The sequence below is a fragment of the Dendrobium catenatum genome, unplaced genomic scaffold, assembly GCF_001605985.2.
Source record: "Dendrobium catenatum unplaced genomic scaffold, ASM160598v2 fragScaff_scaffold_299, whole genome shotgun sequence".
NCBI classification, from domain to species: domain Eukaryota; kingdom Viridiplantae; phylum Streptophyta; class Magnoliopsida; order Asparagales; family Orchidaceae; genus Dendrobium; species Dendrobium catenatum.
In genome coordinates, this window is record NW_021318761.1 from 230,418 (window position 1) to 257,389 (window position 26,972).

Here is a 26,972-nt window from a genome sequence, read left to right on the forward strand (position 1 = left end):
TTGAATTATTGTTGGAGCCGGGATCTAATTTTATGCATCTTCACATGCGGAGATTACTGTACTACTGACCAGCAGAAGGATATCTGTTTTCTCATCATGAATAATCTTATAATGAATGGATAGTGGAATTAGATAAGGTTTCGTGCTTAAAGTTTATTTAAGGATTAGAATTTCTGTTCTATGGTAGATGCATATTGTTTACGTCAATTCAAAGCATCAATAGAATGTCTTGGCACTAAAACTAGACCATGTTTTTTAGAAAGTGAATTTGCTTAATACTTAGGGAAACGGGGTGCAATCTAAAGGCAGAAGATTGTAAAGTAAGTTAATGTATTCAAACTGAAAGTACTTTAAATTACTGAAACATCCTATTGAATCTGGTGGAAATTTGAAGCTTTTTATTTCTTTATTTTCTTTTTCTTTTGATACATGAAACATGAGGAGACTTTACAGTAAGAAGTCAAAAATCCCTCTATCATCTAGCCATTGATTACAATTAAAAACTACCAAAAAACATAGGAAAAACAAGAAACAACTAAAGGGAAAGAGATCTGGACCAATTTTCGAAAATCTCTCCCTATCCCAAACATAAAATCCTTTTTATATAAGAAGATATTTTTAGATTCTTCAATGCACGGAAAAGATATATTTGAATATATAGAGAACCCCTTAAGTTGAGTCATTCTCAGTTTGAACTTTAAATTGTGTGGCCTCAGTGTTTGAGAATTGTAAGATTAACCTCTATGGCAGTTTTCACTTAAGCCGATTGTCCTAATTCTTTCCATGCTTATTGTTTTTGAGTTATTGTTTGAGCCGGGGTCTACTTTTATGCATCTTCACATGCGAAGATTAGTGTACTACTGACCAGCAGAAGGACATATGTTTTCTCATCGTGAATAATCTTATAATGAATGGATAGTGGAATTAGATAAGCTTTTGTGCTTAAAATTTATTTAAGGATTAGAATTTCTGTTCTATGGTTGATGCATATTGTTTACGTCAATTCAAAGCATCAACAAAATGTCTTGGCGCTAAAACTGGACCATGTGCTTTAGAAAGTGAATTTGCTTAATACTTAGGGAAACGGGGTGCAATCTAAAGGCAGAAGATTGTAAAGTTAGTTAATGTATTCAAACTGAAAGTACTTTAAATGACTGAAACATCCTGTTGAATCTGTTGAAAATTTGAAGCTTTTCATTTCTTTATTTCCTTTTTCTTTTGATACATGAAACATGAGGAGACTTTATAGTAAGAAGTAAAAAATCCCTCTATCATCTAGCCATTGATTACAATTAAAAGCTACCAAAAAACATAGGAAAAACAAGAAACAACTAAAGGGAAAGAGATCTGGACCAATTTTCGAAAATCTCTCCCTATCCCAAACATAAAATTCTTTTTATATAGGAAGATATTTTCAGATTCTTCAATGCACGGAAAAGATAGATTTGAATATATAGAGTACTCCTTAAGTTGAGTCATTCTCAGTTTGAACTTTAAATTGTGGTCTCAGTGTTTGAGAATTGTAAGATTAACCTCTATGACTGTTTTCACTTAAGCCGACTGTCCTAATTCTTTCCATGCTTATTGTTTTTGAATTATTGTTGAAGCCGGGGTCTACTTTTATGCATCTTCACATGTGGAGATTAGTGTACTACTGACCAGCAGAAGGATATCTATTTTCTCATCATGAATAATCTTTTAATGAATGGATAGTGAAATTATATTAGGTTTTGTGCTTAAAATTTATTTAAGAATTATAATTTTTGTTCTATGGTAGATGCATATTGATTACGTCAATTCAAAGCATCAACAGAATGTCTTAGCGCTAAAACTGGACCATGTGTTTTAGAAAGTGAATTTTCTTAATACTTAGGAAAATGGGGTGCAATCTAAAGGCAGAAGATTGTAAAGTTAGTTAATGTATTCAAACTGAAAGTACTTTAAATGACTGAAACATCCTGTTGAATTTGGTGAAAATTTGAAGCTTTTTATTTCTTTATTTTCTTTTTCTTTTGATACATGAAACATGAGGAGACTTTATAGTAAGAAGTCAAAAATCCCTCTATCATCTAGCCATTGATTACAATTAAAAGCTACCAAAAAATATAGGAAAAAAAGAAACAACTAAAGGGAAAGAGATATGGACCAATTTTTAAAAATCTCTCCCTATCCCAAACATAAAATCCTTTTTATATAGGAAGATATTTTCAGATTCTTCAATGCACGGAAAAGATAAATTTGAATATATAGAGTACCCCTTAAGTTGAGTCATTCTCAGTTTGAACTTTAAATTTTTAAATTTGATACAGGACAATGGATTTATAAGAATATCTATTGTTTGGAGATTTTCAGACATGTATATGAGCTTCATGTTTCCTTCATTAGCTTCTCTTTGATGACGTGAAGGTTGATTTCTATATGTTTTGTTATGCCATGATAAATAAGGTTTTTTACAATGCTTAGAACAACTTTGTAGTAGATTTTATAATTGACAGTAGCTCTTCAAGTAGCTTATTTAGCCACATACTTTTTCATATGTTGTGGGACAACTCTATATTCAACTTTTGTGCATCTTCAGGCTATTTTTGATTGTCTATTGCTCCCAAACAACCATGTCGCCCCTGCACATAAATATAATACATTGTAATTGATCTTCGAGCTGTTGTTGATCCGATCTAATCTACATCTGTATAACCCTATCCAATATTTTTCTTTTGGTATTCATTGTGGGACTATTCATGGAACTACTCGTGATACTCATAGAGAACATGAAGTTTCTTGTTTATTTTTATTTTGGATCTTCTTGAAGTATAACCCTATCCAAGATTTTTCTTTTGGTATTGTAAGATTCAATACATTACCCATAGGCGTTCATTTGTTGGACTATTCATAGAATGGCTTATCATGCTTATAGAAGATGAATTTCTTGTTTATTTCTATTTTATGCTTTTCAAGTATTTTCTTTTTTTTTTTTTTCTGAAAAAGTGTTTTTTGATAATTTGTTAAATAACTTGTTCATCTTTTGTTTAGATGTCTTGATATGGTGCAACGCAAGATGTATTATTGATTTTGCTGTTGTTTGGGAATGATCATGAACGTCCAATTGATTGTTTAAGTTATGGAAGCAATAAGTTCTTTGAGATATCCTGAGAAGGAAAAAAAAAATTTATAATCATACTATTCTACTTTTTGAAAAGGTTTTAGAAACATAGATACTTGGCAAGTTAGTATGCTTCAACATAGGGCACCGATTTAAACAAATTGATTGAAGCCTTGCAGGATTAGGGGTGTCCGATTAGGATCATGGATCGGGTTTATGTTTGACTCAAAGTTGACAAAACCTGATTATGCTTGACCCGAGCTCGACTCTTTTATTATATGGATCAAAACATTTGATCAAAACCCGCCTAACACTTATCAAAATTGTTTAACATGTTTCTTATATGGATAATGCATTTTTTGGATCAACATGACTTAGTCATTTAATCTAAAACTGAATATTAATTTGGTCAATTTTTAGTCAATTTCGTATTTTCCAAGTCAACTCGAGCCTGACCAAAAATGTAATCAGATCAACATTTCATGCTTGCATTTGATTTAAAATTTAATCGGGTCATCCAAATCTCGATTTTTCGAGTCAGTTCTGTGTTGAGTAATTCATTGACACCCCTATGAATAATGGATGGGTACATGCATCTAGAAAATCATCGCACTTTCACAGTTTCACTGCATATTGATTTCTTATTCTATAAGGTGTTGTCATTATCTTCTGTCTTTTCATCCAAAAATAATGGAATAACTCACGAACCTTGTTTTGTTCCGTTGTTCATAGGTAGGTGTTATTGGGAACCTGGTTCATTCATCACCAAACATTAAAAAAGAAGTTCTTGCTGCCGGTGCTCTACAACCTGTTATTGATCTATTAAGGTATTTTTATAATTGTTGCTTATCAATTATTGGATTATTCTATGACTATAAGCATATTAATCTTGAAAGAATTTTCTGTATGTTTTTTTTACTTTCTCTACAGTTTTTTGGAATGATGTAGCAGTTCTCGCAGAATTGTGATTAATAAAGTTCTAACCTTATAAATGATTGAATTGTTGGGGCTATCTGTTATTCTAAAAGTATATAGTTTTTTGCACCAGCATAGTTATTAGTGCAGCAAAAGTTGTATTACAGTACATTTGAAAAAAAAAAAAGCTCATTATTTACTTTTGGGCTTGTTGGGTTTCATTAATAGATCTAATTTTCCCTTGCATGTTTATGTGAAAGTGAAACCAAAATTTCAGTTAACTCAGCTGTGTAATTTATATCAACGTATTTTCATATCATTCTCTTCCTGTTTATGTCAACTGTTATGATGGACATCCACCTACTAATCTTGTGATAAACAGCAAATTTTAAGGAGGTGACAGATGATACATTATCATTGCTATAGGAATTAAAACAACTTGGGTCCATCAAGAGATTTATAAATGTAATTGCTATTGAATAATCTCACGTTTCTGATTCTTAATGTTCCTGTGTTCTTTTTGATCTGTTAAGAGTGTTACCTGTCATCAATATTCCAATGCACAGGATATGTCCAGGGCTTTCATACTCGTTATATTACATGCAAGGGAAACTTTTAACTTAACGAAGATGCTTAATTGCAGCTCATGTTGTACGGAGAGCCAAAGAGAAGCTGCTCTATTGCTTGGGCAATTTGCTGCAACAGATTCAGACTGCAAGGTGATGCACTAGATGATATATACAGATATCGAAGTTTCTTTCTTTCTTCTGTTATGAAAGTGGGCAATATCTCTTTAGTCTTGATTGGACTCTTAGCTTGCTGCAGGTGCACATTGTACAGCGTGGCGCAGTCCGTCCTCTGATTAGCATGCTTCAGTCAAATGATGCACAGCTTAAAGAGATGTCTGCTTTTGCACTTGGGAGACTGGCTCAGGTTTTTTTTGCTCCAGCCTTTGGCTTGATTTTCAATCTCTCAATTCATGCAATGTTTCATTGTGTCTGTCGACGTAATTTACATAATAGAAAATGTTTGTCAAATGATTGCTAGCAAGGCCTTCGAATATATTAAAGATAGAGTTTGATTAAAATTTTATTAATATTCTTCACATTAAGCTTATAAATCCTATGATAAAGCTTAGTGAGATTAATGCAATAAAATACTACAAAATGAAAAAAGACTAGTACTAAAAAATTAGTTTGGTTTTCCAGAAGTGCTGCACTAAAATAGGTTTGTTTTCTTTTTTCATTGTGTCACTCGGTGATCAAGCCATTAAGAAGAATACACATTATAGATATCTCAGGTCTATTGCTCAAAGCGATGGTACAATATATAGGAATAATTATTAGTAGAATTCATTGGAAATGTTGAGGAAATCCATGATAAGGACATCAAAGAAATCATGGTTGGAGTGATTTGCGACAATGTGATTTTTTTTCCTTGATTCTTTTTTTGGGTAAAAAGTAGTATAATGATCATTTACATTGCGCACGTTAATGTATATTGAATTCATTGAAGCTATGCAGATGAAACTATTGCTATTATTTAGAGTAGTTTTGGAATAAGAAGAAACAATTCAATCACGCTAGGGTTGTCTCAGAGATCGGAATTATGATATATTTTCTATTAGTTAATAACTGCTCTTAAGCAGTCTCAATGGTTATTTGTAGTAAAAGATTGCAACGTATGCTAATTGATACTTTGTTTTACCAGATGTGACTCAGACAATTAAGAAAAAAGTGACTTAGACAATAAGTTGAATTGAATGCCAAGCTGAAGAAATGGAAGAAAAGCCTTGTAGGACAGGGGACTGGAACGATTAGGCAGATGCTGGGGCTATGTTATCTTATTTGGTGAACAATGAATTGACCATAATCAACCTGCACTGAATAAATATGAAGTGATTCTATTGACAAGTTTAGATATTTCAAATATTTTATATAGAAGCATGAAAATATCAAATATGAAATTATCTTTTATGGCTTAATCTTGTTTGATTACATGGAGAGGAATAGTCAGTCATGTGTTGAGTTATGAATATCATGGTAGTTGATGGGATTTGTCCAAGGAAGATGAGGTCAGGTAAGTGTTAGAAATTTAAGTTTTGCTTTCTCAAAAAAAGGAGCAGGCAAGCAAATTGAGTTTAGCAGAGATGAGTTAAATGAAGTATAAATTGAGTAATGAAATAGAGATGACATTTGATGATATCTTGCGGTAGAAGTATTTGAGGCTTAACATCTACAAGAAAATTAAGCACCAATAAAACAGAATTAGGATGAAGTATGCCAGGGTCGCCTATGAATACCAATCGAATGAGTCGATGGAGGAGCCATGGTTGGTCTGTGCATGTTTTTCATTTGCATTGAAAATTCCATGATGGTGTCCCACTTTGATTCATGTCCAGTTAGGGAATCTGGGGTGATTGATCAGTCTAACATGCTTTCATTGTTCAAAAAAGTGGGTACTGATACAAGTTTCAGAAATTTGTCCCTATTTGTAATTTATGGTATAAAGTTTAATGGCCAGGCATCTGAACCTCTAAGGAGCTTTTTCTCTATCGATGTTCTTATCACTGTTGTGTGTAACAAAGGCCTAATAATTCCAATATTTATGCTTGCTCTTTTGACTTTCTCATCATTTTTTCTATAGAACAATTGCTGGCCAAGTTCATAGTTCTGGCAAATGATATACGTTTTGCCATGAGATTTAATGAGTTTCTTGCTATCGTCATGTGCAACCATTTTCAGGACTCACATAATCAAGCCGGTATTGCTTACGAAGGTGGTCTTGTTCCTCTCCTAAAGCTTCTTGATTCAAAGAATGGCTCTCTTCAACATAATGCAGCGTTTGCACTATATGGAATTGCAGATAATGAGGTAAGAGCCAACAAACTCTTCTATTTGATTATATCCTTATCAATTGTGAAGTTTGGGCGCCAAAATCTTTGAGCTATTATTCAATTTACTGAGCGATCTGGAAGATATTGCTTATCTTCTTTTTATAGGACAATGTCTCAGGTTTTATGAGCATTGGGGGTGTCCAGAAGTTGCAAGAGGGTGAATTCATTGTTCAGGTATTCCTACTAATCATTCTGGCAATGATTTATGCTGTCTTGAAGATGAAATGATGCAAGTGCTATAGGGATGCTTTTTATGTTATCTAATTAACATCTAATTGAATTAACATAGGCAACGAAAGATTGTGTGGCAAAAACATTGAAAAGATTGGAGGAGAAAATCCATGATCGAGTGAGTTTATATTGGTTTCTTTTTGTTTTATTTGCTTCATTAACTTGTTCGTAACCCACATTTTGTTCATTCTTTTTTACATTTATTTATTTTTATTTGGTATTATTTTCGTTGTGAGTTTTTTTAAAAGTGCCATAATGTTATTAACTTGGTTCTGTTACCTGTGCCAGGTTCTGAAGCATTTACTTTATGTGATGAGAATTGAAGAGAAGCTTATTCAAAGACGAATTGCATTGGCTTTGGCTCACCTTTGTTCCCCTGAGGACCAACGAACTATTTTCATTGACAACAACGGTATCATAACTTTCTATATATATATATATATATTGGAAGTTTTATTCTAGTGCAAAACTATCTTATTAATATTAATTATTATTATTTTTTAATTTATGGTTATGTAGGGCTTGATGTGCTTCTCAGTTTGCTTGGATCTTCAAATTCAAAACAACAAGAAGATGGTTTTGTAGCACTTTTCAAGTTAGCTAACAAAGCCATGGCTCTCTCACCTATGGATGCAGCTCCTCCATCTCCAACACCACAGGTTGGTTTCCTCCAACCATAGCCCAACTAGCCAGAGCAGTGGCTATGCAATGACCAAGTATTGTTACTGGAGAGGTTAACAAAATATTATTAAGTTTGTCTTCTATCGCAAACTCCTTGATGCTTTTAGTATTTATTTTTTAGGTTTTATTGATGCTTTTGAGAAATTGCATTTTAAAAATTAAGATCAATAACAGTAACAGTCTAGAGCTCAAGAAAACGAACCTGATATCTATTTATTTTAACATTTTTAACAGTCTTTAGGTTCTGCGTTCCTCTTTATCTATTAAAATGTCAAATAAAATTCTCACTTGGAGATTACCATCATGAGAAGACCACCAATTTCTAATGTACTGAGCCATGATTTTGCATGATAATTTAGAAGCTGTTTGCAGGTGTTCTCTTCTTATATTGAATTCTTCCAACTTTTAGTGCCTTCATAATTAATTTGGTATAAAAGCTTAACATTGACTCATTCGCTTCCATTCTATCTGCCTAACTTCATCGCCTTCAAAGACATCATGTTTCATAGCTCATAGTTCTACATTGTGTTTTGTTCATTGTGTGCGTCCATGTCTTCCCTTTATTGTAGTTCATATCTTGCTCGTTTTCCATATTGCGCCTACCTATGATTCTCTTTTCCCTATTAGATTTATGATCTACTCGAGCTCACTAATCAATTCTTAATCTTTTGTTTTGCCTCATGCAACCACTCACACGCCTCTTTGCTCAACCCACATCATCATGATTGTTACTTGCACAAAAATCATTCTTCCCTCATGCAATTAATGCTCCCACACATATGATCTATTTGCATATCTACGTTCTTTTTTGTATTTGTTACATTGTGTGCCTTTGATTGCTTGAATACACTTCTGAATTGTTGTTCCATTCACTTGTTTGCAACTCTTTTGTAATTTTCCTTCATGATGCTTGCTCTCCACATCTTTCATCTCGTTTCTTGCACCAAAAGCACAAGTCACTCCCATACATGGCTACCTTACCCGTTATCATTTTGCACTTTAGCTATCTCGCTTGCTCGTTATATTACTTTTGCATGTTCCTTAATGTTCTCACCGGCTTTTTCAATTCATAAAATCCAAATAAACATGGTTTGGTTTAACCTAAATTGATCTTTCAAGTCATGAACTTAAATAATAAAATGTGAAAAAAGGCTTTTAATCATCCAATAATTGAGTCTATTTAATTTAGTGTGTAATGACCTTCAAGCTTTCAAACACGCCCTTTCAAAGCTAATCATGTTCTTGAGAATGGCTGAAAAGAATTTTCTATTTAGATTGTTGAATTAGTGATGTTCATCCTTTTTGTCTCTTCTGCCCTGAGGATAATTTTCGATTCTTCACCTCATTTCCAAGATTGATATCTCATTTCTCTTCTCTTCGAGGTGGTCTTTGCTAGCTTTACATTATAGTTGAAGACCTTAGTTCTTTCTCTTTTAACATTTCAACTCTTTGAAGTAGAGTTATTTGTATCCCAAGGGAATTGTTTCAACATGTCATGATTCCATTTAATTTTAGACTTTTTAAGTGTGTTTTATAGACATAAGAAAGGATATTTTTTCCTTCATTTATATTCTTAACATGTTCTAGGCAAGCATTCGTGTCTTTGAATTTATAAAAGAAGTGCTTACCCTGTATTAGGGGTTAATTGTATGATCAATAGAGATTTAGAATTTTGTGTGGCCTCCACTTTGGAGGTTCTACCCCTTCTATTGTTTATATTTTTTGCTATTATCTCTACCCTTGCCTCCCTCTTCTTTATTTGTTCGTTCGTCAAAATTTTTTTATTCCCTTTATTCTCTCTATCTTATCGGTTCTCATTCTATACTAGTTTCTTCCAACTCTCTATGTGCTCGGTGTTTATCACAAGTTATATGCCACACTTAAATATTCCTCACTTTTATCTTCTTAATATTGAGAGGAAAAAATGTTTTATTTCTCACAATGTTGTTTAAAGCACACTTTAGGAGCAAAATAAAACGATGTCCTAGTCTTGTGCATTGCTTTCTTGTGAAGCGCATGGTCGCAACAAGTGAATGTGTTACACTGATTTGTTGCATCATATTGCTATGCTCTCCATTACTCTAAGTGAAGCGAAATATGGTTTAGATTTATGATTCTGTTTCATATTTGCCACAATAACAATGTACGATTGTTTATTTCGTATTATTTCTCATAGTCATTGCTCATTGTTTTTTTTTGTTCTCTTTCATTAGAGCTAGTCACTTTTGGGTGGTTATTCTCTCAAGGCTAACTCCCTCGCTAGTTTTAAGATGATTTTAATTAGTTTTTGTTTTTTGTGTTAGTAGCTTATTGCTCACAAGTTTTTTTCTTTAGAATGATTTTCGATGCGTCATCTTCATGCTATCTCTAGCTTAACATTGCCCCTTTATGTTGATCTCTATAGTTGGTCACACAATCTCGTGAGTATATTCTTGATATTTAGGTATTCTTATATCACTTTATTATTTATACATTTGATTCTTTGTAGTTTTTAAATAGCCATAAATTATTGTTATTGCATGCATCATTATATTTATTGAAAAATTATTAGCTGATGTTGTCTATGTTTGGTTAAATAACCATTGTATGCACAAAATATGTGTACATAATATATAACAACTCATGAATGCTCTAGTGAGTAAAGCACTGCTTCGTTTTGTGCTTTGCTTATTGAAAAAATAAATAAAAAATTGTACATTATATGGCGCTTAGCGCTTTGAAAACACTAGTTTGACAAGTTTATTTAATTTGTAGTTTTGTTGTTCTAAGTACTCATGGTAATAGAACTTATTACTTTTTCCAGTAAAATCAATTGCATTTGCGGATAGTTAAGATTTTTTTTTTTTTTTGATTTAGTGGTTTAATGTATGGCTTACAATTCTTATTGCAGGTTTACCTTGGTGAACGCTTTGTCAATAGTTCAACCATATCCGATGTTACATTTCTAGTTGAAGGTTGTGGAATGTTTTTTTTTTCAGTGATTATTTTTTAATTCCTTTTAATCTGTGATCAGAATGGGGCTCGTTAATCATTCACAAACAGGAGTTTTTTTTTTTTTTTAATTCACTTGATTTATTTTATCAGGGAGGCGGTTTTATGCACATAGAATCGCCTTACTTGCTTCCTCTGATGCTTTTCGAGCAATGTTTGATGGTGGGTACCGGGTAAGTTATTCTCTCTTTTAGGATCTTAAATCTCGTTAAGTTTATAAAACAAATTGATTTCTTCTCTGAAACTCTTAAAGTTAATGTTTGACATCTTTTGTTGTAAGAAGTAAATTATTAATTTTGGTCACCATCATGCTACCAAAAATTGTAGATCTAAAATAGGTGAAGTTGTTTATGAATTTCTTTGTTTCATTTGTGTTGTAGGATGTTTTAAGGTATAGAATATTTAATATAGATTTTGTATTCAATGCAAATTTAGGTTCAACTAGCAGATTCAACAAATGTGCAACTTTCACAAGAGAGCTAGTTGTTAATCTCAAAACTGCTACAACCATTTGATCAAAACAAAAACATGTTAAGAATATAATTAGAAAACGACTAGGGTTTTTTAATTGAAAGTAAGAATAAAAAATAAATAATCATGAAAAGAACATCAGCAAATGGAATTTTGTGCATATATAAAAAATATCTTATTGTAGATCAAATAAAATTCAGTAGGACTTTTAATTAATAATGATAAAGAATAAAAAGGAAGAACTAGATAGAGGGAAAGGAGAAATAATTGATAGACAAGCCACACGGTTGAGTAGAGTTTAAAATTCTGAGTCTCAGACATGATCAAGAACTAAAATATTGGAGGATGAATGGTTTGCACATCCATAATAATTTTCTCACATTAGAAAGTTTTCCTCATGAAAACTAAATAAGATTGCGTAATATTTCTATAGAAGCTTCAAAATAATTTGTCAACTGCATGAGGGACAGCGGTTATACTTTGTATCATACTTGTCAACAACGAATGGTGCACCATGGCGCAAACTATCCCGTAGAGCCAGGCGCATAGCATGCGTCACGACGCACGCCATTTTGAATATGATGCAAAATATAAAATAATTATAGAAAGGGTATTAATATAAAATATTATTAAACAGAAAGATAAACTATCATAATAATAATAACAACCAAAGTGATGCACAAGTTCATTGTGAAGTGTTTAATAACCTTCAAAATTTAAAATGCTTAGAAGATTTGGAGCAAGCAATAATAAAAATGCTTAGAAGAAGAATGAAGGATAACACTAACTGATTTATAAAATTAGATATTGAAGGAAGAAATTAGACATTAAAATTGATGATGAGGAGCTTGGAACCTGAAAGAAAGATTGGGGATGCATAAAGTGAAGGATTAATATTGGAGAGGTGGCTCATTACCTTCAGCTAAGGTAAGAAAAGGCACAAGAATTACCTTACGACCGCTACCTTCGTGAGTCGTGACTTCCTAACTGACAGGAATAGAGTGAGTCGTGACCTAGCAACGATGGGGAGTGGTCTTGTTACATTTGGCAGAAGCCAGCATAGGAAGAAACGACAAGAGGAAGAAGGCGTATTAGAGATCGTTATCTTACGGCAAGCTTCCTTTGTGACTTCCTATCTCACACCTTCGTTTAAGGAGGTGACGAAGAGGGTGTCAAAAGTTGTGTGTCGTGACCTAGCGACGAAGCGAGGGCTTGTTACCTTTGTTGGAAGAAGTCGAATGAAGAAGTAGAACAACAAGCTTTGAACCCTAAAGCTTCCTTTATGAGTGTCGGAGGGTTCGGGCGATAGGAAAAGACATAAAGTTTAATAAAAACCCAACTAAAATTTATCATACTTAATAATTTTAAATTTCATTATTATATTAATTTAGAAATTAAAAATATATAAGTACTAAAAAACATTTATAATTATATTAAAAAATCTCTAAATAAAATTGCGCTCGCTATTTGCGTCATGTGCCATGCACCATTGTGCATATAGGGCGCAAATAGTGTGCAACATTTTGAACCTTTGCACCCAGCCGTATAGATGGCATCGTAGGTGCGCCGTGTCGTGCACTATGACACACGCTATTTTGCGCTATTATCATGTATGCTTTGTATGTATTTCGTTGCAAGAAGAGCCACAACATGCCATAATAACACCCCACAAGAGGCTTAAATATTTGTTCATAGGAATAGTCGCAAGACATTCTATTGAGTAGGAGTTGGCATCTTTATTAGGTTTCATATAGAGATAATCATGAATCATCACATATAGGCCTGGTTATCTACTTTTTAATTTACCTTTGGTATTCACCATCAACATTGGTCATGATTTCATTGCAAATAATAGCTGAGTATGATTATTATAGTTGTCTGGAGAATTTACAGATGAGGTATTGGGTATTTGGATATAAAATCATTGAAAGCTGGTAAGATTTTTATTGTTGCTAGAGAATGTGGAGATGGTGTATAAAAATTTAGATGTAAAAATAGTGTAATGCTGGTAGAAAAAGAGAAAATCTCAAGTACTTGTTGATTGCTATGATATAAAATTTGATATATGAAAAATTGGAATGATACCAAAAGTTTTTTATTTGGATTTGTAATTTCGATGCATTTCCCAATAATCTGTATAACTTTTTTATGGTCGTTTATTTCCTGTAGTTAATTGCATAAGAGTTTATGGATGTAGCCATTCTGAACTTGGAGCATGAGCTTGTCACTTCTTTTAATTCATTTTATCATGTACATTTATAATAAATTTGCAATTTTTGCAGTTAACAAGTTTTTGGGAAATATTTTCATACTAATTTGCCTACATCGTGCAAAATATTGATAACTATTTCAATTAAACTTATGCTAGTGGATTTTTTTGAGAGAAAATATATGAAAACTCACTGTTGACTTTGATAGGCATAATTTTTATGGTGAATAATGCACATAAAGATCTTTGTGGAGTCATTATGTATCACATAATATTTTAAACATAATATAAAATATTAAAAAGGCTTGAACTTTATAAGATAGACATTTCTAAGAATCAATTTTTATTTATAAAAGAGTGAGAGGCCTATTAAGTTTTGAGAATATTGTTGTCAACTGTGAAAGCACCCAACATCTCCTTTGTTGTCATATGGCAAAGCCTTTGCACCATCTATTGGCGTCCATCCATCATTGTCTCCATTAAAAGCTCAACCTTCGACATTACTAACCTCCCCATCATTGTTGCATGCCAACACCTATCGAACCCCCTTGCAGTCACTATCGTCTTCAACTTTGCCATAGTAGTTGCATGCTGAATCCCATTGTAGTTGCCTTTGATTTTGCGTGTTGCGTCGCATGCCAAACGCTTCATGTTTATAGTTGCAGACTTCTTTGAGCCCTTCGTAGTTGCAAATGTGGTCGTAGTTACCTTCGAACCCTTTTTGATCACATGCTTGAGTCTTAGTGCTTGTCTTAAAGAACCTTTTGAATTCGTTACCCTAATAATCACACAAATAAAAATAAAATATAAATAATATTTACTTTTAACTTTAAACCTTAAATTTTACAAATCAAAATAGAGTGCTCTAAGGGTATTATGTACTATTTCCTATCCATAGCACAAATAATTTGCTCTATTTTTATCCCTGCATTTTGCCATACAAAAAGCTCGGTGTCGGGAGCGGCTCGCTACGTTATGCACAATAATGGGCGCTATTGACATGTATGGTGACATATCACTTAGATTGTTTTATAAATTATCTCAATTTGTGTCACTTTTTAGGTTATTAGCAACTAGAAATTTCTTCTTTTTTTTCAAAACTTTAAAAAATAACCATAAATTTTACATCTATATTAAATATGATAATTTTAGGCAGCCAATGTAATTTAAAGGCTTCATTGAAATATAATTTAGCTAGAGTGTTTCCTTTAGATTCTCATCACAAGGAATGAAAAGCATCTTTTAAAAAAAGGTTGACTACCACAAATGATGCAATCATATACTTCATAAAAAGGCATTTTTAAAACAATGTTCATAATAACATTCTCAAAAAGCTTGTAAGGTATAGTTAGAGTAGTATGTAAATCAGTTTTTGTCTTTTACTCTTGATTGGTTATGATGTAAGCGAGGGGGGGGGGGGGGGGAAAAGGGGGGGGGGGGGGGGGTAAATCATGAGCCCAATTTTTGGGCTGCTTGTGGTTCTCGGTTTGGGCTTGGCTGTCCGGTTTTTACTATGTTTTTTCGGAGTTGTTGTGCTCCAACTCATTAATTGAAATTAATTAGATTCATTCCCCTCACCTATTTCCCCTTCAGTTCCTCCCTGATGTAGGCATAGGGGGGTGGGATCATGAGCCCAATTATTTGGCTGCTTGTGGTTCTCGGTTTGGACTTGGCTGTCCAGTTTTTGCTGTGTTTTTTTAGAGCTGTTGTGCTCCAGCTCATTAATTGAAATTAATTAGATTAATTCCCCCCACCTGTTGCCCCTTCGATTCCTCCCCCTGGCTCCTTCTCGTGGCTAGTTCTTCCCCCCCTTTGGCTGCCTGTTCCAGTTCCCTGCGATGTTCGTTCCTGTCTCCTTTGGTTGCCTTTCCGGTTCCCCTTATAGCTCTTCGGGTGCTGCTCCTGGACAGCTGCTGGCCTCTTGTTTTGATGGTTCGGTTGGATGTGATTTTTGGCTGCCCCCTTTTCCCCTATAAATATGAAGTGTTTTGTAAGCATAAAAAGAATGTTATGTGAAGTATTTTTGAAACTAAACCTATGGGTTTCTTCGTGGAAAAGCTTGCGAGCTTGTTCCATTCCTCTCTTTTGCTTGGGAAAGCTTGTGAGCTTGTCTATCTTTGACTTCGTCTCGGCTTCTTACCTCTTTTTTCTCTCCGCAAGTTCGATGCCACTTGTATCTTTCTTCTCAATGAATGAAAAGCAGTTTTAGGAGTCTTTTATATTCTAAACTTGTAAGCGTCATCTTTAGCCTATGAAGGTTTGTTTTGTTATTTTTTTAGGAAGACTTTTTAGTATGCTTGCAAAATTAGGGTCTTCCTAATTTTTGCTTGCATCAAGTTAGCAAGCTTTTCATTGTATATTTTATGTGATATATCTTTTTCAAACCTTGGCTAATAAATATTTATCTTTTTTCCTTTATTGTTTCATCGCCATCAAAATGACTTGCAACACCACCAATATGTAAGGTATAAGTTCATAATAACATTCTCACTAGACATTTGCTAGAGGATGTATCTTGGTGTATGTTTTTTGCTGATGATATTCTTCTTGTTGATAAGACTAGAGAAGGAGTTGAAGGTAAACTTGAATTATGGAGGTCAACCTTAGAGTCTAATGGATTTATGCTTGAGTAGATCTAAAATTGAATATATGGAGTGTAATTTTAGTAGTAATATAACTAGTGAGGGGATTGTGACTTTGGGCGATCAAGTCATTAATAAGAGTACACTTTGTAAATAACTTGGATCTATTATTCAGAGTGACGGTGAAATAGATGGGGATATTATTTGCAAAATTCAAGTTGGATGGTTGAAGTGGAGGAATGCATCGAGCTTGTTGTGTGATAGAAAAGTCCCCCTCAAACTTAAGGAAAAATTTTATAAGATGGTGGTGAGGCCTGCAATGCTTTATGGTGCCGAATGTTGACCATTAAAAGAGAAGCATAATACTAAGTGCTGCAGAGATGAGGATGCTCAGGTGGATGAGTGGCTTTACTCGAGATAGGATACGAAATGAGCATATTCGTGAAAAGGTTGGTGTTGCTCCAGTGGAAGATAAGATCAGAGAGAGTTGCCTTAGATGGTTTGGTTACATAAAACGGCGGCCTTACGATGACCCGATTAGGAAAGTAGAGGTATTAAATTTGACTTATGTTAAGAATGGTATAGGTAGATCTAAAAAGACTTGGTTAGAGAATGTTAGAAATGATATTTCCTTATTAGATTTAAATGAGAATTTGACTTTTAATAGGACACAATGGAGAAAAAAGATTCATGTAGCCGACCCCACATAGTGGGACAAAGGCTTGATGTTATTATTGTTCTATTAACTGTATAATTTATTGGTTAGTGCATCATATATCAAAATCGTTACATCTAGCATATTTATTTTTATAGTAAAAACTAGTCACTTTTATACTAATGATATGCATGATAATAACTATTCTACTGCATGCTTCAAAATTTATTTTCTACCCATTTTAATTTTTTAGCACAGAAATGTTTTCTTATAGTTACTTAATTGTATAGAATGTCAATGCCCAATTTTCTTTATGACTTTAAATATTCAAGGGCTTGATGATCATAATAAAGAGTAAATTATTTAGGTAATAAATAGTCTCCAATATATTTGAGTTTGTCATGTTGCATGAAATTTATAGTTATATTAGGGGTGTCAAAATGGGTATTCGGGTCAGGTTTGGGTTGAACCTGGAATTGACTCAAGTTCGATTTAGCTGACCTAAACCCTACCCTTATTTTGCAAATGGGTTAGAAATCAGGCTCGAACTTGATCCGTCGGTTTGCCATATTGAACCAACTGATCCGCTAACCTGGGTTGCGAGCAGGTTGTAGATGAGCAAGGGTGTGGACCATGTGGGCGAGGGAGAGGGTGTGGACTCTGCCGGCGAGTGGGCAAGGGCCAGGCGCGAGCTCGCTATGGGCCTGTGGGGTGCGATCGTGGGTGCGGCCCTGTGGGGTGAGCTTGGGGCGGCGGGTGACAAGTGCATGGGTGGTGCGAGTTCAACTACCTTGCTTTGGCGGGTGCGGTGCGACGGATGCAGTGGAGTGCGGGAAGGTGGGTGCGTGGCTTGAACTCCGGACAAATCAGGTCAAATTGGGTTAGTGGATTAACCTGGATTTGATCCTATTTTCAAACGGTTCATAAATTGGTACCCGAAACCGTCTCGTTTTTTAAATTGGTTGACCCGAATCTGGATTTTCCGGGTCTGGTTTGGGTTGGGTCACCCCTAGTTATTGTTAGGATATTCTTGTTTCTCCTCATTTAGTTTTAAACTAAAATATGTGATAAGATGTTCCTCTTGACTTAACACCAATTATCAAATGTCTAACTATAACAAAATTTGGGGCAAATTATTTTGTGCGGAGACCACACGAAAGTTTACATTCGGATTTGCTGCGTTTTTACTGTGCTTTTGCTTTATTTTTGCAAAAGGCAGCTAATAAACAATTTTAATTGCGTATTAGATGCCCTTTTGCAAAAAATACAGCAAAAGCACAGTAAAAGCACACAAATATCTTATTAATTGAGTATTTGTTGCCCTTTTGCTGCGCCTTTGCAAATACTCGACAAAAGGGAAGCAAATACACAATTAAAATAGTCTATTAGCTGTCTTTTGCAAAAATACAGCAAAAGCACAATAAAAGCACATCAAATCTGAATGTAAGCTTGCGTGCGGTCTCCGCACAGCATAATTTGCCAAAATTTGGAGACATCTATTGATTTATAGTCAATAGCATTCATATTTTTTTTTATGTTTTAAGTGCACAATCAATTGATTTTGATTCATTTAATTTTGCCCAGACAATTAGTGATGAGTATCATAATTGTACCAACTCCTATGTTCAATCCCTTATAAAAGTGACTGAATTATGAGAACTTCTTAACTAAACAAAAATATTTAGTTAGCTTTTTTTGTTTATTAATTGCTTTAAATTTCTCATAATAAATGTATTTTTTTCTCTTAATGATATAAAGGTCAAAGTATATCAAGTGAGGTAACATATTATAGTTCTACATAGTTATTAATTTTCATTCATAGGCATACAAATATAAACCCCAACTAACTCAAGGGTTAAATACCCAAACGGTCTTCCGATTATTCAAATGTGGACAATTTAGTCTTAGAGTATCATATTTCTCTAGTTTATTCTCTTGACTATACATTTTTAATCCAAATTGGTCACTTTGGGATTAAATTGAGTTCAATATTATATAGTTGAGGGACTAATTGGGATCAATTTAGTATTCTAATTTTCATCTATTTTTTGTTTTGAGAGATCCTTTGTGATCAAATTTGTAAGTCGATAAATTAAATTAGAGGAATGCTATATTCTGGGATTAAATTGACAACAATGAATAGTTAAAGGACTATTAAGACTTATTTGCTTAAATAATTGATTAAAATTCAAAGTAAAAAAAGAAGCTAAAATGCGCAGTTAAAATTTATAATTTAATATAAAAATTTTTGTTGTAGCACAAATATTTCTAAAAAATTGTACATTTTGAGATTCACATAACTATATGTCCATTTATGCTCTTGATTAGTCTCACTTTTTACAAATCAATAATAGTAGCAAAAAGTTCTCGTAAGAATTAATTTAATGGATGATCTTTTATGATATTTTATGGAAGTAGGAAATATTGCTTTAGTAGCTAGATAGCACGCGAATAAGATTGAGAGCTTTGAATCCTTGTCCACTCAAAGTATTTGTTGAATATTGGTGAGCTGACACTCTCCAGTATTTATATTGCCATTCATTCTTTTTTTTCATCCATTTTTTTATTTTAATAACTATGAATTTGATGAGTTAACACACCAAATATTGCTTGATGGGTTGATTCTTATGCTTTCTATTAATCCGATATGGTTATAATATAACTCATTGAACTGAAACAATTCTTGTGAAAGTCTATTCTTGACAGATGCGAGGTTGTAAGAATTTAGAAACACCGGTTATCTTGGTTTGCTTTTGATCACTGAAGAGAAGCTATCCACCCTTGGGATTTCTTGATGTGATGAGAAGCTTAGGAGTAATTTTCTTTCAGATTGATTAGAATTTTTTTTGACCTAGATCTCCTCCGATATCAGATAATGTTTTAGGGTGAAGATTTTCTATGAGTTTAAGGCCCAATATTTAATTACCTCTTTTATCCATGAGAGAGCACGCTCGATTAAAAAGATTGTTTAGGCTCTTGTTTTATGATTACATTTGGTAGTTATACAACAACAACAACAACGCTATCTATGATGCACCGACACTTCTCCTCAAAGAGGCGTGCAGTGTCCGACACCGTGTCCGACACGACACTCGTCCGACACTTCTCCGACACGTGTCGTGTCCGACAAAAACGTGTCCGATTAAAAAATATTAAATGCAAATTGGACACGCGTGTCCGACACACGTATCTTAAATATTTTATGAATTTTTTTAAATATAATTTCTTATATTTTGCGGGATTTAAATTAAATTTCTTATTTCCTATCCACAACACCAAATCAACGTCTGCACTTAATACCCAATCATCGAATATTCTCATTTTAATTTCTTTTTGGCAGTGAAGGTATTTTCATCTCATCTCTCGGTGACCGATAAATGACATCGATGCCTGACTCTCGTTGCCTGAAATATTATTTGTTGTTTTTTGAAACTTACCAAAAAAAAGCTAATGTACATGCTCGATACCGCTCAATACATGCTTGGTACCGCTAGGTACAAGCTCGGTACCGCTTAGTACATGCTCGGTACTGCTAGGTACATGCTCGGTACCGCTTGGTATATTTCCATACAAATAACTTACAAACTTTAAAAACAAGCAGAACTTCAAAATTACTCTTACCCTGGAAAGTCGAACCCCGCCAGGGGGTAGCGCCCCCTTGGACCCCCAACAGACCGGTATATTGTTGTATTCATGTTATCTTATTATTGAGATATTTTGATTTTACTTCATATCAATTATAATTTCAATGTTGAAGGATAGTAGTTCAAATAGAGAATATCCATTATGATTTAGGAGGAATAGAAATCTTCGTCTTCTATCAAGGAAAACCCAATTTTATATGACATGTAATAATAAGATGTGGGATGTTGCTGGAGATGAGTTTGAGTGCCTTGATGATATGGGATTATTGGAGGTTGTAAATTTTTCTCTATATGAACCAGAGTTGGAAGCAATGATATTCAATGATGATGATATTGAAGGTCAAAGATCAACCTTTGAATCTAATTCTATCATTCCTTCTATTGAGTAGTTGGACCTTCATGTTGTACTAAATGTTTTTTTGCTTATATTTTTGTGGTTGTACTAGACATTTTGTACTAAACATCTTTATGTTATAAGCTAAACAAGTTATCATGAAATTGATTTATTATTTCTTGTCATTTTTAATATAATGTCATCTTAAGTTCTATATATTATATTAAAAAATTATTATGCTGTGTCCACGCCGCACCCGTGTCCTATATCTTTAAAAAATACCGTGTCCCGTGTCCGTGTCGTGTCGTGTCCGTGTCGACGTGTCCTTGTTGGTGCATCATAGAACGCTATGATGCACATGCACATGCATGTCATGAACTCAACACGACATGGACACGGGACACGTCAATTATTGAAAATAGAGGACACAAACATAGGTTGAACATGATATTATAATTTTTATATTTTAAAAATAGTGTATAAAAAATTGAATATGTTAAATATTTAAATTAATTTAGAAATAATGTCATTTAACTAGAATTTGTTCTTAAAATGATTAATATTAGGTTGTCGAGAGTTGGACGTCGATGTCATGCATCAGACATCGAGAGAGGATACAACAATGTTGTCGAGTTGTCGAGAGTCGGGCATCAATGTTAGGCAATAAGTATCGGGCGTCGATCTCAAGAGGGTGTTTGTCATCAATATTGAGAGAGCATTAGCTATCGATGTTAAGACAACGTCGGACAAAATTGAGTTATCAAGTTGTTGGTGTAGAAATTGCTAGTGCCGAAATGTCAAGATAGTGTCAGACTTTAATGTTGAGATGATTTTGAAATTTCGATGTTGTAATGACGTCAGACGTTAATGTTGAGATGACATTGAGCATTGTAGTGGAATCAAAGTCGTGACCCGCCAAAGAGAAATGAAAATAAAAATATTTGATGAATGTGTTATTAAGTGCGGGCGATTGATTTTGTATTGTGGATAAAAATAAGAAATTTAGTTTTTATATTTAAATAAATAAAAATTTTAAATACAATAAATTATATTAATAAAAATTTATAAAATATATAAGATACGTGTGTCAGACACGTATACAATTTGCATTTAATATTTTGTTTAATCAGACACATTTTCTGCATGTTCGACTTGTCGGAGGCGTGTCGGACGCATGTCATGTTGGATACGTGTTGGACACTGCACGTCTCTTTGAGAAATGTCGGTGCATTATAGCAACAACAACAAGCCTTTATTCCACTATGTGGGGTCAGCTATATGAATCATTTTTCTTCATTGTGTCCTCGAGTATCAAATTCTCATCTAAATCTAATATAGATAGGTCATTTTTAATATTTTTCAAACACTGTCGTTGTCAAACCCCAGGTCCTTGATGAGAAAAGTGGAGGGTTGCGTTAGTTTGTCGACAACTAGCATAAAATTTATTGAATAATCATGACATTAATCATTTAATACATTTGGTAGTTGTATATGAATTTAATTAATGGGAAATTATTGGGGGATGGGAGTACACCTAATGGAGATATCTTGGGTATGCCAATGGACCTAGTTTAAACATTACGAAAATTGATTAGTAATTATGGGATACGTTCTCTATGGTGTCATGAGCAGATCAGAGCAGATTGTGTCAAAGATGTGCTTTCGTGGTTGACTTCAACTCATTCACTGACGAAGGGCTGGTCATTTTAATTTTAATGACCAGTTAGAGGTACACAACACGGCCTTTTGTGGTTCTGAGATTACTGGATGTGACCCCCTGAAGCTAAGAAGCTTGACACTAACATTGGTTGTTCACGAGGTTTTGTTTAACTTGAAGAGGCATGTCTATGACACAAGTGGCTTTGGTTGGTTTGATTTGATTTTGATCAGTGGGTTGTTATCATAGGAGCTAACTCATGCTAACTCGAGCCAAAATAAATATTATTTATTTTTATAATTAACTCGAACATATGCAAATTTGAAGGATACTCCAGTATTGCATGTATCAACAAACAGTTTAAACGCATAAACTTGGTTATAATGGTAATTTTTTTATGCAACAGCTTGTTATGCATTTATTCATATTTTATCTTGTTATTAATCACGCTAAAACACCCTTTCAGTTTCTGTAAATTGCAAATTTTTCAACACCGCTCTTTGTCAAGTTTTAACACCTTTTGACATCTTCATTAGTAAGTTTCTGTTGATTCTGTTTCCGCTTCTTTTGTCTGGGTTAGGTTGATTTCAGTCTGTTTTCAGTTATTGTGCCTTCTTTGAAAAGAATAAATTATTATTTTCAAATACTATAATCCATCCATCAGTAACAGTACTGTTGTTAGTATGTTGTTGACTACTGAGTTTTAAATGAATAGTTGTTTTTCATGTCATGCTTTGCCTAAAATTCAATCCTTTCATATGTTCTGATCTTAAAACCGATGCTCCCTGAACTACTAGGAGAAGGACACGAGAGACATCGAGATTCCAAATATTAAATGGGATGTATTTGAGTTGATGATGAGGTATGTAACTGCATCTTCTTTTCTTGCTATATCTGTGTGCTTAGGTACCTCTAACCTTTGAAATTTTCCCTGTCCGTAGATTTATTTACACAGGGTCTGTGGAAATATCAACCGATGTTGCACAAGATCTTCTTCGAGCAGCTGATCAGTATCTTCTCGAAGGTCTGAAACGTTTGTGCGAGTATGCCATTGCGCAGGTTGGCACTTGCATTTTTTTTTAATACTTGCCTGAACTTCAAATTATATATATGCTGGCCGGTCTCTAAAAGCGTCAGGCTTATCACTTATCTCAGGTTGTGAACCTTGACAACATCTATTCGATGTATGAGCTGTCAGAGGCCTATAATGCCTTGTCATTGAAGCAAACTTGCATCCTTTTCATTCTGGAACACTTCGATAAGACACGCACTAAGCCATGGTAAGTTTTTTTTTTTTAGGCGGGCCAATTGCCAATGAGCATCGTTAAATCCTGAAAAGGGCTCATGTAGTTGCATGTTAATAGAAACATGAATGATGATCTTTGTTAAGGTTTATGATTTAGATTTCATTCAAAATAGTTTTCTTACCGTTTGAAAATTTTTTGTAACAAAAAAAATAATGATAAAAAATTCTCTCAAGAGAAGCTTTAGTTCGTTGGAATTTGAATTATTTTTTGGTTTAACTGTAATGATTTCATTATCGACAAAAAATATTATTTTCTTAAGAACATATTTTCTATCTGCAAACGACCAAATCGGCGCTAGAGGTGTTGGTCTTGCTGACATTTTCTTGCCGGTGTTCTGATTGGCGTAGGCACTCTGAACTGATCGCTCGCATTATACCGGAGATGAGGAATTATTTTGATAGAATTCTTCGCCCAAGTCAGAGGAATTCACATTTGTAGATGTTCATTGTGGACGTCTGTAACGTAACAGCGGCTGCTGCAGTTGGGTGGGTGTGGGTCGGGTGTTCGGGTGGAAATAGGATGTTTTTTTTTTTAAGCTTCTGTAAAGTTTGTTCTAAAATTTTCTGTGCTTGATGCTCTTTGCAGCTCTTGGATTATATACATCAGGTAATATTCCAATGTTGCAATTTTATGAGTTTATCCCTTAGTGAAAAACCTCTTGCTATTTGGTCGTCGTACCTTTTTTTTTTTAGTTAATTTGGTGGAAAAAGCTGACGGCCATTAAAATTTAAAATCCCCACTGCACACACCAATTTCCTATCGTCATCATTGCAGTGTTAAGGAGTATGCACGCTATGTTTCAGAACTCTGCATTGGATACACATTCATAACACACTCATATATTTGGTATGGGTATGAGTATGCGTATGACCTCATGGATGAGTATTTAATATTGGGAGATAAAATGATTTTTTTTATTAAAATAAGTTTAAAAATAATTAAATATATTTGAAGATAAAATATTTTTTTTATATAAAATTTTAGGTTTAAAGTAAATTTAATTATTACAAGATTTGATCAAAATTTATTAGCAAATGTAAATTTTTTTCCCCTTCGTGTAATATATGCAAAATTGAAGTTGTGTGAGGAGAATGCGTGCAAATCAGTTCCCTTGATGTTGCTTCACTCAAAAGTGGGCTTATTTACGCTACTTAACTGTCGGCTGCGTCATATTTTTTGGGTAAATCTTGCAGATGAATAATAAATTGCAAGGTTGATATTAACCCTAAGTATTACATGCAATGATAATTTTAGTTTTTCTTTTTGTTAGCTATCCTTTGAATATAACTAGAGTCGATGAAAGATATGTAAATATAATTGCTGTGAAAGCAAGCGGGGAAAGCTGAAATATTGGTGCTAAAGTTCAAAGAGAATGATAGGGGTGTCAATTCGGGTAACGGGTTGGGTTTGAGTCGAATTCGGAATTGATCTTGCACTATTCGAGTTTGGGTCGACCCGATCCGTTTTTGCAAACGAATCGATTTTTCGAACTTGAACCTGACCCGCTTCAGGTTCAGGTCAACCCGACTCAACCCGCTTCGGGTTTGGGTCAACCTGATCTGACCTGCTTCGGGTTTGATTTTTTTTTTTTTAGTTCCCGCATGTGACGGACAGCGCGGGCTGTGCAATAGCGACGGCGGTGCTGGCAAAGAAGCGGGCGACTTGATGGCTTGAAGCGACAGACCGACGTGTGTAGTCATGCGACACAAGCGACGCGATGCGAGCGACATGTGTTGTGGCCTATGGGGCAGGCGGGCAGCCCGGGTATGCGGGGTTGTGGGGCAAGCGGGGACGCTGGGCAAGCGGGCAGATTCTGACAAGGCCGATTTCCAGGTCATTCCCGGGTTGCCGGGTCAACTCGAACCCGACCTGATTTTGCAAACGGGTCAATTTTTCGGACTCAAACCCGACCCGTTTCGGGTTCTAGTCAACCCAAACCCAAAAATTTCGGATTGGATTTTCGAGTCGGGTCCAATATTGACACCCCTAGAGAATGGGCACGTTAGCTGTTTTGTTTTCTTCCACGAACCAGCATTATCAACATCCTACTCTCTTATCTACTTCACCAATTTGCCCCAAGAAATTTCATACTTGAGTCTCTAGATGCTAAAACTTGAGCAGGAAATCATGTCAGAGGATTGTAGTGTTGATCCCTATATTAAAATACGCGTAAAAAGAGTGAAACCAGAGATTATTGAAAGGTCAAACGATCTCCGATCGTTAAACGAATTGCGCCGTTGTGATCAAAGCATCGAATTTACCTAAGTGCGACTAGATCGCAGTCAGATCGGATGAGACCGGTCAAAATCAGCATCCGACACCCAAAGACGAAGCGCGACGTTGTCCAAATGATGTTCAATCATAAAACAGACTTTGTCGTTGCGTTCAGAACATTTAAGTCATCTTATGTTAACTAAAATTTTGCTCAAAGATAATCGCACGAGAAAAGCCACATTATTTATGAGGCGATAATGCACAAATTTGAGGAATTGAAAAAAAAAAAGAAAAAAAAATAAGGGTAAAATTTTCTATTTTGACTTCTACTATTATAATAATAATAATAATAATAATAAATTCGATTAGACACCTTACCTTGGTTGTCCGACGGCCATCTGGCGACGTGCCTTTCACGATCTTCCCACGTCGATGCCGTGCTCGACTAGTCCCCTTCGCACGGAATTTTTATTTGGTACGTTCACTGGACGTAGAGGAAGGTTCGGTTTTAGGCAAAAAAGTGCCTGTACCGAATTTTTTAAAAAAATACCTAGTTTTTTGAAAAAACTCGGTACATGCCTTTTTTGCCTAAAACCGAACCTTCTTATACATCCAGTGAACGTACCTAATAATTACTCCTTCGCACGAATCCTACGTAAATCTCGCCGGCAACTCATCTCGATCGAAGTTATGCCTTGTGATAAAAGGGAACTAAACGATACATTTGAGGATTTTGGTTTTTAATTCTTCCACGCTCGAGTACTGCTTGCCCCCGAATTCCCTCAACCGAATCTTCTTCTTCCTGCTTACGAAAGCTCCCGTCGGACTCCCATGTTTTGTAAATCCCTTTGATCCCTCAATGTGCACCGATCAAACTCCACAAATTCACCTTACGACCTCAAACTTCCGCCTCCCCTGATCGTCTCATATACTCGACCGAATCAACCACGATCAGCCGCTGCAGCCATTTGATTTCCCATGTAGCCAGTATTTCCTCACTCCCGAAAGCCGCACACATATCCCTGGTCCCGGCTGGTTTCTTGTCTTCCCTGTCAATCTCCCCTCGTCCCTCTCTATTTTGTGCA

At 34.6% G+C, this 26,972-nt stretch overlaps 1 protein-coding gene across 2 annotated transcripts in view; it reads left to right on the plus strand.

Moving 5' to 3' along the window:
* LOC110101136 (ARM REPEAT PROTEIN INTERACTING WITH ABF2) overlaps positions 1-24,327 on the plus strand; it is a 28,012-nt gene extending 3,685 nt beyond the window's left edge. Inside the window, exons 6-19 of one of the 2 annotated variants that reach the window (XM_020828925.2) lie at positions 3,833-3,927; positions 4,659-4,734; positions 4,841-4,948; positions 6,760-6,888; positions 7,017-7,085; positions 7,201-7,260; positions 7,431-7,554; positions 7,662-7,801; positions 10,714-10,777; positions 10,908-10,987; positions 23,164-23,228; positions 23,308-23,425; positions 23,522-23,646; positions 24,021-24,327. In XM_020828925.2, the coding sequence (XP_020684584.1) occupies positions 3,833-3,927; positions 4,659-4,734; positions 4,841-4,948; positions 6,760-6,888; positions 7,017-7,085; positions 7,201-7,260; positions 7,431-7,554; positions 7,662-7,801; positions 10,714-10,777; positions 10,908-10,987; positions 23,164-23,228; positions 23,308-23,425; positions 23,522-23,646; positions 24,021-24,111 (1,344 nt within the window). In that variant the 3' untranslated portion in view covers positions 24,112-24,327. The remainder of the gene's footprint in view (positions 1-3,832; positions 3,928-4,658; positions 4,735-4,840; positions 4,949-6,759; positions 6,889-7,016; positions 7,086-7,200; positions 7,261-7,430; positions 7,555-7,661; positions 7,802-10,713; positions 10,778-10,907; positions 10,988-23,163; positions 23,229-23,307; positions 23,426-23,521; positions 23,647-24,020) is intronic. The other variant, XM_028693483.1, reaches the window with a different exon arrangement.
* Positions 24,328-26,972: the final 2,645 nt, after the last annotated feature.